At 35.0% G+C, this 12,071-nt stretch overlaps 1 protein-coding gene across 3 annotated transcripts in view; it reads right to left on the bottom strand.

Annotated features, from left to right (window-relative positions):
• Positions 1-1,455: 1,455 nt before the first annotated feature.
• Positions 1,456-12,071, bottom strand: part of PEX3 (peroxisomal biogenesis factor 3) — a 33,435-nt gene continuing 22,819 nt past the window's right edge. The window contains exons 10-13 of one of the 3 annotated variants that reach the window (XR_001511792.2): positions 10,258-10,380; positions 5,223-5,319; positions 2,717-2,878; positions 1,456-1,514 (exon numbers count right to left, since the gene is read on the bottom strand). Coding sequence is in view for 1 of the 3 variants with exons in the window: in XM_007096362.3 (XP_007096424.2) it covers positions 2,795-2,878; positions 5,223-5,319; positions 10,258-10,380 (304 nt within the window). In the remaining 2 variants the exon portion in view is untranslated. Of the gene's footprint in view, positions 1,515-2,540; positions 2,879-5,222; positions 5,320-10,257; positions 10,381-12,071 lie in introns of those variants that run through there. The other 2 variants (XR_001511793.2, XM_007096362.3) reach the window with 2 other exon arrangements.

The following is a 12,071-nucleotide window of genomic DNA, read 5'->3' as shown; positions in this document are numbered from 1 at the left end:
TTATATATACACAGTAACAGACACATTTATACAAGTTTGAAGGAGAAAAAATAGAAGCAGTTTTAAGTAATCTCCATGTAACCAATTCACGGGATAAACTGATGGTCTTCATCTCCTCAGAAAAGGAGGTGCCTAGGGCAGGCTGCAGGCTTTCAGTTAGTAGGCGTCTATCTGGTGCACCCTTCGCTTTGATTTCCACTTGCTGCAATCTGCGTTTACCAAGTTGCGTAGAGTTTGTTACTATAGGGGCTGAAGAGTATTCTTCCACAATTCACGTCTGCCTAGAAGCTCAGAAGGTGATCTTACTTGGAAATGGCGTCTTTGCAGATGTAACGAAAGTTAAGTATTGAAACAAGGTCATACTGTACGTGGGTGGGTCCTAAGTGAGAGTATTCTTATGAGAGAAAGAGCACAGACACACAGAGAAGGCCATGTGAAGACAGAGGCAGAGACTAAGTTTGCTGCTACAAGCTAAGGGACACCTGGGCCACCAGAGGCTGGGAGAGTCAAGAAAGGATTGAACAGTCTTCCCTAGAGCCTTCAGAGGGAGCATGGCCCTGCTGATACCTTGATTTTGGACGTCCAAAATCAAGAATGGTGAGAAGAGAAATTTCTGTTAAGTCACCCAATTAGCAATAATTTGTTACATCGGCTCTAAGAAATTAATAGTTACCAAACTGATTATGCCAGTTGAACTTGTTATCATGAGTATATAAACTGATGACGTGAGTGCGAAGAGCTGTAGTTTCTGTGAAAACTAAGCTGAACTTTGAAAAGACTCGATAAAAGTGTTGTTTTTTTAGGGGCGCCTGGCTGGCTCAGTTGGTGGAGCATGAGACTTCTGATCTCAGGGTTGTGAGCGTGATTCCCATGTTGGGGGTAGAGACTACTTAAAAATAAAATCTTAAAAAAAAAAAAAGTGTGTTGCTGTTTTAAAATTTAAAGATATTGGCTAATTGTGGGCAAAACAGTTCTAAAAGATTGGAGGAAAATCTAGCAAAAACCTACAAGGATTCTGTATCGGTGGCTCACAATTATATAATGGAATGTAGTGCATGTGATCTGCACAAGAAGGAGTTAGAGGGTGCCTCAAAGCAGACCCATATGAAAAAGGTAGAAAAGACCTGGTCCCTAAATTAAATAAGTGGCAACTAAAGAATATTTATATTTTAAGTTAAAATATCTAAGAATAAGTTTTTTTGTGTGTGATAGATACTCTGCTTTATTTAAGTGACCTTTGGATTAACCAAACTATTAGGTCCCAGACAAGAGGGGTCCTATTGTACTAGCTGAAGACACATTTGTAATATCTAAGGCCAGTTAGCTTCAAATGCATGTGGGTTTTACCTGATCATCTCTTCAACTGCCACGGGGCCACAGACGCAGGTGACTCCAGGTGAAAATTGTCAGCTGATCAGAATACGATCCTTTTTTTTTTTTTTTTTTTTTTTTTTAACAAGGCCACACCTGTTCAGTCTCAAATATTCCTTGGATGAAATCCTGGGTTAATACTGCTGCAAGAGATGCAGGCCCTATTACATACACATTCACTAATTTTCCAAAATGCAGTTTTTCCTCCACCCTATTAGAAAATAACATCACTATTTTCTGTCAAATTTGGAAGAGAAATATTTGCTATCTGGAACACTTTTACATCTGTTTCTTTCTTTTTTTAAACATTGTAGACATTACATTTTTTTAAACATTGTTCCTCTGTTGGAGGAACATAAAGCGATGTCACTGACAATATTCTTATGTTACCGAAAATATATCTAATACACTAATGACATGCAACAATTCATTTATTTCTGCCTAATTACCCTTAATTATAAATACAGAATATAGATTTACTAGAGACGATGAATTGTTTCTCTTCAGAAGGGAATGCTATTCATTTTTTCTAAACAGAAAAACTAAAGCATCAATTATATTACTAGTTAAAATAAAACTTGAAAACTAGCATATTCTCCCAAAGTAACAGCAAAAATGCTATAGGACAAATAAATTAATGGCTGTAAAGTATTAACTCAACAAAACCATATTTTACTAAAATATTTTATTGCAATAAGATATTTACTGTGCTCAAAATCAATACAAAGTAAGTTAAAATTATTTACATACAAATGCTGAAACTATAGCTAAAAATAGCCGCTGAGTAACAACAACAGCACAATTTCAGCCTCTAAATCAAATACGTAATTTTCTAAGGATTGTTAACAATGGTAACGAAAAATTACTGATCATGGTTGTTAAATTCACTGGTTTCCGTAAAAAGAAATGTCCTTCATCAGGTTTATCTAACGTAAATAACTTATTCCTTTGAAGAGTAACAGGAGAAAAGTCTGATTCATTCATGTATATTATAGTCCAGTGAACTTTATGATTAAATAGTACATTTTCTAAACTTCACAGCTATTTCTCAAACAGATTTTTCCTCTGTATAAATGTCAATGTATACTACATTTCATATTATATATATATATAAAAAAAGTATCTACATTAGTTTTTTGTCAGTTTGGAACTAATATCCATGGTGTAACAAAGTATTAACAATTCTGATGTCTGCACTGTGTATACTCAGATATGCTCACAAAAACTAGTCTGTTGATGACTTTAAAAAAATAGATGAAGATGCCAAATAAATCTATTTTATTACGAAATGAAGACTTTGATTAAGAATATATTTTTATTAGGCATTTCGGTAACAAATCATTACCCTATATATAGTTGATTCATTCAGTGTATTTTTAAAAGTAAATGAATTCCATTGCAGTTTTTCTTGAAGGAAAAGAAATCATTTCTCCAGTTGTTGAGGAGTGCTAAAAGCTTCATACACATTAGCAGCGAAGTCTTTCACTTGCTCCATCATCAACAGATCCTAGCAAAGATGACAATAAAACATGACAGTTTGTAACAAGTGTGGATAATTTAAATCCATTTCTGCAATCAAGCAATAAATTTAGCTTTAAGTTTTGTGGCAGTAAGGCCAAAAAGAAAATCACTTAATGCAAGGAATATTTTTTCGCATAAGAAATTCTAGGAGATACTTCTTGCTTAGGTTCTTGTATGAGGAATGGTGGGTGTGGTAAGTATTCAGTGTGACTCCGAGAAGAAGACCCAGAACAGTCTTCAAACGGACTTGTGTATGCCATGTGCTGGATAAGTATTTGTTCCATAAATGATTACAGTACTAACGATACAAGTGTAAAGGTACCCTGGCTGGAAGCTGACATAACATGGTTGTAAGGTATGTTACTTTTTAGAAGATCTAACCTAGAATGTATGTAGCATGTCATGGGTTCTGCATACACAAACATAAACTACATACACATACTTCAGAACAAGGGTTCTTAACGGATTTGTGAATGTAAAAACAAGAATTACATTTTTATTTTCATTAACCTTTAAAATCTAGCACTTCTTTCAATTATGAAACTGACAGCTGTGACAGCAGGAACATGCTATGCATTTGTCTTCAGTGGAAATAAGACATTGTCACATCATATGATAATTGTGGAAGATACACGAGCTGCCATTACATCTTGTTATTTAATGCATGAACAAAGAGGCAATACTGCTACTTCATAAAGTTGATTTTAAAAAGTATTTTGAAAACTGTATGTAATTAATTGGTTTTCTTTAAAACCTATGTATTTTATGATATGCATTTACACACATTATTCTGAGAAGGGGTCCATAGGCTTCACCAGATTGTGAAAAGATCTATGACACAGAAACATTTAAGTGCCTCTCTGGGCATCAGAGAAACAGTAAATGAAAAATGAATCTATGCTTTGTGTTCTCTGTTTCTTAAGTATCAGAAAACTCAAGTGAACTTTAGACCAGTCTTGACCTCAACAAATTCATGGTTAAAGTCTCTAAAGACAACTTGGCATTTTATAGTTAAATATGAGTTAACGTAGAGATTATGCTTAAAAGAACTCGTCAATCAATAGTGTAGTATATAACCTACATTCAGTCACACTAAAAATCTTTGAACATTAATATCAATGGTATTTTTATTAGATTGAACTCTTTTGCTTTCATTATCAATTACACAGATTTTAATTACTGTGGTACATAAATTACTTAAGCCTTCAAGCTGCAGGTGGTGTATTTTGCCTGGTTGTATTTCCCACTGGCCTGCCAAGACGAATAGCCTACAGATGAAGCCAGACTCTTACGAAACTGGAGAAAGGTGAAGTTAAGGTTTAAGTGCCAAAAGTCACAAACTTTTTTCTCACAGTGATATGCATGTGAAAATTAATTTAATATGAAATTAAAAATTTTAAACTAAGTTTTTAATAAAATCTGAGCTTAAGTTAAGCGAAATGAGATTAGCCTTACTCCCTCTTCCTTCTGCAATATGAATGCCTGTCATGGGTGACAGAGATGACAAAGACAACTGAAGAGAACAGTGAGGCAAAATAAGCACGTAAAGGACACAGTAACGACACCATATAGAGAAAGAAACAATCTGTAGTCTTAGTTCTTTTCATGTTGCCAAGCAGAAAGTACACAGAAGATAATCTAACTCCTCTGAGACACATGGTACCAAGAAGATGCCAGCTTTACGCTTAGCCTGCAGTCTCCTCCCTGTACATTTCTGCAGTAGTTTGGAATTGAGGTGTATTGCAAACAAGTTTCTAATTCTAATACAAGTCTTAGTCTTCTAAAAGTATTGCAACTTGGTTGCAGGTGACCCAGAAAAACTGTGTGGGTCCAGAGTTCTTATTTCAATAATATTTGCCTTACTTAATGCATTCCAAAATGGTTTTCTAAGGAAGGATTGAGTTTTAGGTAGTACTGTCTACGGAACTTTTCATGAGCAGATTATTGGTGCATTCTTAATAGTCATATTGATTAATACTAAAATGCTTTACTTCTCCAAGACAATTTTTTAGTTTTCCTCAAAATTTGAGGAACTAGATCACAGTCTCATAACTCAATCTTATTACTAACATAGTTTCATGCCAACCAGAATGTATGTAAAATGTAGTCTAACTGGTGTTGGACTAGAATATGGGGAAAGGTATTCCCAACCTCATAAATTTGCTGTATTTTTGTTCTCATGGGGCATTCTGCCACACTCTACATGTGATTTAAGTTTTGGTTTCTTTGAACAAATACCACAGGAGAGAAATGTAATTTTATGTCAGACCAATATAACCACAACCAAAAATACAATGTTTTTAAATAATACCTCCAAGCTTTCTTCTTACCTGAACAAAATGACTAGGTGTTTCACTGCAAACTGAATGGATCTGTCCATTTACTATTGGAATTATCTTAGCTAATGGCAGGCTGACACTGGAAAGACTGAAAAATCATCATAGTAATAATTATTTTCTGAAATTATCTTACAGGATCTTAACATTTTAATTATAACGCAATATAGTAACTGAAGAGTATTCACAAAATGTATTAAGAAGAAAATAAAAACCATGCATAATTCTACCCCTTAGAAATAACAACTGCAACTGACATCATGGTTAACTTCTTCCAGTAATTTTTATACATATCTGTGCTTTTTAAAAAAAGCTTATTTATTTTTGAGACAGAGCGAGACTGAACATGTGCCTTAGTATGGGAGGGACAAAGAGAGGGAGAGAGAGAATCCCAAGCAGACTCCGTGCTGTCAGTGCAGAGCCCGGACGTGGGACTCGATCCTGGGAACTATGAGATCATGACCTGAGCTGAAATCTAGAGTCACTCAACTGACTGAGCCACACGGGGTCCCCTTTTGTTTGTTTTTTTAAACACAAGACTCTAACTTCCCAGCAATATTGTTTTGTATTTCTATTAAAGTTATGAACATTTTCCATCTTATTAAAAGTTCTTCACCAAAGTTTTAATCTACTTTTTAATGATTATAAAAAGTAATTCATCCTCTAGCTGTGACAATTTATTTATTCACTTATTAAAAAATTTTTAATGTTTATTTTTGAAAGAGAGAGAGAGAGGGAGAGAGAAAACAAACACAAGTGGGGGAGGGGCAGAGAGAAGGATACAGAGAATCCCAAGCAGGCTGCTCACTGTCAGTGCAGAGCCTGACACGGGGTTCAATCTCACAACTGTGAGATCATGACCTGAGCCAAAACCAAGTCAGATGCTTAACCAACTGAGCCACCCAGGCACCCCAGAGTATCCTAAAATTTCTTAAAAAAATTTTTTTTTCAATGTTTATTTATTTTTGAGAGAAAGAGACAGAGTGTGAGTGGGAAAGGGGCAGAGAGAGAGGGAGACACAGAATCTGAAGCAGCCTCCAGGCTCTGAGCTGTCAGCACAGAGCCCGACGCGGGGCTCAAACTCACGAGCCGTGAGATCATGACCTGAGCTGAAGTCGGATGCTTAGCCGACTGAGCCACTCAGGCACCCCATCCTAAAATTTCTTAAGTGTGTCTACTTCTCCCCATTGTCAAACCTAGTCAAGGCTAAGCATTTTCTTTTGTCTGGACTATAGCAGTGACCTTACTTGTAAGTGCTCAACAATCACTTACAATAAGTTGGGTGAATAAATGAATAAATGTTGGTGTGATTATGTGTGATACAATGACTGTTAAATGATGAAACACTTTGGAAACAAATATGAAATAATTTTTATGTGAGTTATACTCAGGTTTATTATGTTAAACATAATACTTCACACCTCAGGCTACCCCAGAAATTTCCTTTCAAACATCATGAAAATGCTGAAGCTATGCTGTGTAACCATATGCTAATCTAACCAGTGTTCTATGCTGAGATTTGAGGCAATGGATAAAAAGAAAACAGGAGTGCAGAGATTTATGTATTCCTGAGAAAATTAGGCATTATTCTCCTTCTTGGTAGCATTTTTCAGAATGTCATGTTTTTGTTTACATGTTTGATGTCTCTCTTTGTATATTACTTTTTCTTCATTAGAAACTGAAGACACCACTACCGTACAAGGTCTGTGAGGTTAGGTACAGTGGCTATTTTACTAACTGTATTTTATCCCAGCACTTGGTAAAGTTTCCTTCTCCATAAAGCAATCTAAGTGATTCTATAATGTAAGTCCCATCATATCACTCTCCTGCCACTTCTCTAGTGGCTTCCCAGCATCCTCAAGCTGACAACCATAATCTGTATGTGCTGAATTCTCCAACTTGGTCTCACATCACCCTTCTCCTAGTTCCATCTGTTCAGCTACCACACCAGCTTCTTCCAGGTCCTCAAGTGTACCTCGGTCCTCCACTTTTCAAAGTCTTTGCCCTGTGGCTTCTGCCCTAAATGTCAACTGCCTCACTCTAGTCCAAGGCCATATTTAATGCTCATCTTTTAATTCTCAGTTCAAATAATTTCCTCAGGGGAACTGCATGGCATTCCATGTTTGTTCAAATACTTTTATTACATGTTCAATGTTCTTTTCCTTCTAATACTTATCATAGTTTGTACACCTGTTTGTCTATTTCTCCTACTAGACTGTAAGATCCATGAGGACAGAGACCTAGTTCAGTGCTTGATACATAGTAGTTGTTCAACAAATAGATGCCAGATGAATGGACAAACTGGCATCTCTGTCTCCTCTCTTCTGAGTTCATGTCTATGGCCATTTCTTCTTTGTGTGTTTCTTTCCTTAACTGATATGTCCATAATGCTATTAACCTCTTTGTATAATATACACAGTTTGCAAACATTTCCACCAACATATCATTTGCATTCAATAGCAGTATAAAACTAATAAAACCTGTTTGATCTGTAAGTTTAAAGTTTTACAGCCACACCTATCATTTTCTTTTGTAAAGTTCTTTACTTTCATTCTTAGAAGAGCTTTCTCCATCTTGAGTTCTGACAAATATTCATCTGTTCATTTATGTTTTTTATGTTTATTTATTTTTGAGAGAGAGAAACCAGGGGAGGGACAGATAGAGAGGGAGACAAAGAATCTGAAGCAGACACCAGGCCCCAGCTGTCAGCACAGAGCCCAATGTGGGGCTCGAATTCATGAACCGTGAGATCATGATCTGAGCTGAAGTAAGACACTTAACCAACTGAACCACCCAGGTGCTCCATATTCATTTATGTTTTTATTGTTTAAGCCTCTTGAATTTTTTTTGGCTATCTGTGTGGTACCAAAGAGTCTAACTTTATTATTATTATTATTAATTTACATCAGTCGTTGTAAAATGACTAATCTGTCTTACTATCATTTGCTAAATAACACACCTCTTCCTCACTTTCATCATGTACTAATATCCTCCTGTATATTTTTGAGACTGTTTCTGGATTTTACATCCTGTCTCAATGGTTTATCTATTATGAATAACAGATTATTCTAATAATTGCACCTTATATATTTTATAGGGAAAGTATACTTATCGCTTACTTTTCTAATCATTTCTTGAATATATTATGTGCATATACTATATGTAGTATATGCAAGAATACAGTAAAACCTTAGTTTGCAAGCATAATTTGTTCCGGAAACATGCTTGTAATCCAAAGCACTCACATATCAAAATGAATTTCAAGAACCATTGGCTCAGCTGTGATCATGTGACATTCAGTGTCACGTACCATCTCTCGTTTATCAAGTTAAAATTTATTAGAAATGTTTGCTCATCTTGCGGAACATTCTCAGAACAAGTTACTTGCAATCCAGGGTTTTACTGTATACACATATATAATACATACACCCATATATAATTTGTTTTTATTAGTTAGCATCACTTTTCAGTTGATTCTCTTGAATCAACTGAGGGTTCTGCAGCATTAATTGGAGTACGCATAATTAATGATATTTTGTCTCTTTACCGATAATTGGAAATATTTTTTCTTGGCTTATTGTAATGGCTAGAACTTTCACAACATGTTAAACAACAGGAATAACAGTAGGCATAATGAAAATATTTCTAGTATTAAGTCATGGAGTATAAAGTAGGTTATCGATATAGAAAAGAAAAAAACTTAAGCTAGGAAATATCTACTGAATACTTAGAGTATGTAACAAAATATGAAAGGGCATAAAATAGTTTCTGACTTTGTGAGGAGGCTTAAAATATAACTGAGGAATACGATTCCCGTTCTAGGTGAAAAATGTAGGTTGTACAGGAAAGTACAGTAGTGAGTACTACAGGGAGTTCAAACAAGAAGACTACAATGGCTTTGTGGTTATAACACATTTTTTATAACTCTTCAGTGTATGAAATCAAGTACTTGTGTAAAACAACTGTTATAATTCTTTATCACTACTCAGGAAATAACTAATACCTTGCTAGGTAGAGATTATAGTGAAGTTTTATTAATCAGAGCACCTTGATTTAGGGAAGTATATAGGGGTTGAAATTTATTTTTGTATCACTTAAAAGAGTTCCTAAAAAAGATTTTAGGGTGATATTTAAGTTGTCTCAGAAAATACATTTTATGGCTGTAAGCATTCCAAATCTTCAATGCTAATTGGAAATTATTCTTTTTATACAATAAAGAAGAGTTCCAAAGAAATGAATAATTTCTTGCCCTATGTATTTAAGAATTGAATTGGATATTGCACATACATACTTCATATCACTTACTGTTTATCTTAATTTTAATGGACCAATTTATAGTCAGTTAACATTGATTTAGTAGCTATTATTTTCTGAGTTTAATATAAAAAAACTTCAAAGCAGGTTATTAAAGAGTATAAATTCTAATAGGAGAGCCAAGGTACTCATGCTGAGATAAGGATATAATAAAACCATATGATACATTTTAGCAGAATGAATGCATGACTTAGAAATAATTATGATTAAAATTACTAACAATTACACTAAATACTCCCAATCTTACAAGAAGAGCTAAAAATGAATACATTATGTTGTTGTAAAAGTAGGAGATAATTCATGAAATAGGAATCTATAACAAGAATGCCTGCTTATCATAATGGCCAAACTACTGAATTACGTAGGCCAATTATGGCTTGTAGTACTTAAATATGTTTTCAGTTTTATATTCTAAAGAGTTAAAAAAAAAAACCCAACAATCTTAAGAATTGGGATTTGGCCTGCAGAAAGACAGCTTGACAACCTAAGTATTTCTATATGGTGGCAAAATTTTGGGAAGAAATGAGGTTTTCAATACTGAATTCAGAAGGAGTTTCTACTAATGAAGGAGTCATTAGTTTAAAGGAGTTTAATTTGTTGAAAATGATCAATCAAATTTATCCTCTATGATTTTTTTATTACCTGGAACAAAAACACATCCAAAGCACTCCTTTGTTAGAGCCTTCATTACTCACAACATTTTATGTCATCTTACCTACTCATGGAGTTGCTACGTTGCAGTTCCTGTTCAGTAGGTCGAAAGAACTCAGCCATGTTGTCTAGCAGTCTGCTAAAACCTCGGTTTAAACATGTATTCAAAACTGTACTAAAATCTGGACTACACAAAAAAAGAAGGATAGATTGCGTTTTAGATTCTCAGTGGAAAAGGAAATAAATTCAATAAGTATGTTGTTATCTTTGACAGCCTTTCTAGTCACAACCTACTTTTTATAGCCTAAAACGCTGTTAAGAATATATCAAGGGGTTAATCTTTAAAAATTAAGCATAAAAAGGAAGTTTATTATTTAGCACAACAAAACGAGAATTTGCATCCATTTTGCCAGATTTTCTTTTATTATTCAGCACTTTGTACAATGTGTTTTCAAGAATTTCAGTAACAGTATTACTTCTCTTCAAGGAACTCCTGAAGAAGAATCATCTTATAGTCACAGATACTGGTTTGCTTCACATATTCTATCATGACATCTCAGAAAATTTTGGCATCATGTACAGGTGAGAAACTGGATACTTAGGGATGAAGAAATTTGTCCAAAGGTATATATAATTAGTAAGTGGGGAGCTAGAATTTGAGCCCAGGCCTTTCTGTTTTTAAAGTTCAAGCTCTTTTTGTTATGCTACGTTAGTATCTCACAAAACCTCTTTGATATAAAGAATAATATACATATGCTATTAAAGTTAGAAAATGCCTACTTCAACAGATTAGTTTGATCTTTGAAATGCAGAAATCTTAAACCAGACCAGCTCATGGGAGTGGTGGGCTAGGGGCTATCCATCTGGGAATTATCAGCATACAGACAGTAGTTAAAGCCGTGTATGAAATTGCTTAGGGCAGCTGAGGATGAAATAAGAACAAATACCTTGGAAAATGAATGTTTACAAGAAAGACGGACATAGAGGAAACTAGAAGAAATAATCTGAATACAGGGAGAGAAATCAGGAAATGACACTTATGGAAGCCACACGAGAAAAGAATTTCAAGAAAGGCTTAATCAACAGTGTTAATCATCAGAGAAAAGTTAAAAAAGGTGAACATCACAGGTTGATCAGTTTTGGCAAAAGATCACTGATGACCTTTTCTAAAACTTCGTGGAGTGAGGTGGTGAAAACCTGAGTAAGAAAAAATGTGAAAAAAAGAAGAAAGAAAAAAGAAAAAATGTGGAGAAGGCGATCGTAGAAAGTCTGAGTTAACCTTTAAATTTGTTGATTTTCATCACATTATGAAAATATCTTAGAAGCAGAGGATATAATTTCCTCAGGAAACAGAACTGGAGAAAGTGGTCTTAAATTATCCTTAGGATAAAAGAAATTTCCAGATTCTCCAGTGATAAAACCACCTCGAAGAGTTAAGTGGCTCCACCGAGGCTGAATAGCTAACAAACAGGAAAGTCCATCTTCAATCTAGGTCTTCCAGTCTCCTAATGCATAGTCTGGTGCTTTCTCCATTGTTAACACCCTAGCTGTGTTCTGGGTGACTTAAAATAGTAATACTCAATTTAGGGAAGATGTGAGATTTTTATCACTCAAAGTGTGCGTGTGTGGCGGGGGGGGGGGGGGGAAGTGTACATAGATCAGCACATGTACACATGTGGTACCATGAGGATTAGCTGGAGCTGGCTACCTGCAGCTCACAAGTGCATTTCTCCCCAACTCCCCAACTCCTCAAGTCAGTATCAAGTGATTTCAAGTTGGTAGTCAGAACGGCTGCAGCTACAATTTCAGTTTCTGTTCTGTTTTGTTTTTAAATGCTAGTTGTTAAACATTTCCTTACATACTGGGTCTACCAGAATC

This window comes from Panthera tigris, chromosome B2 (assembly GCF_018350195.1).
Source record: "Panthera tigris isolate Pti1 chromosome B2, P.tigris_Pti1_mat1.1, whole genome shotgun sequence".
Taxonomy (NCBI): domain Eukaryota; kingdom Metazoa; phylum Chordata; class Mammalia; order Carnivora; family Felidae; genus Panthera; species Panthera tigris.
The sequence above is the reverse complement of the archived record's forward strand: the minus strand, read 5'-3'. Positions and strand labels throughout refer to the sequence as shown.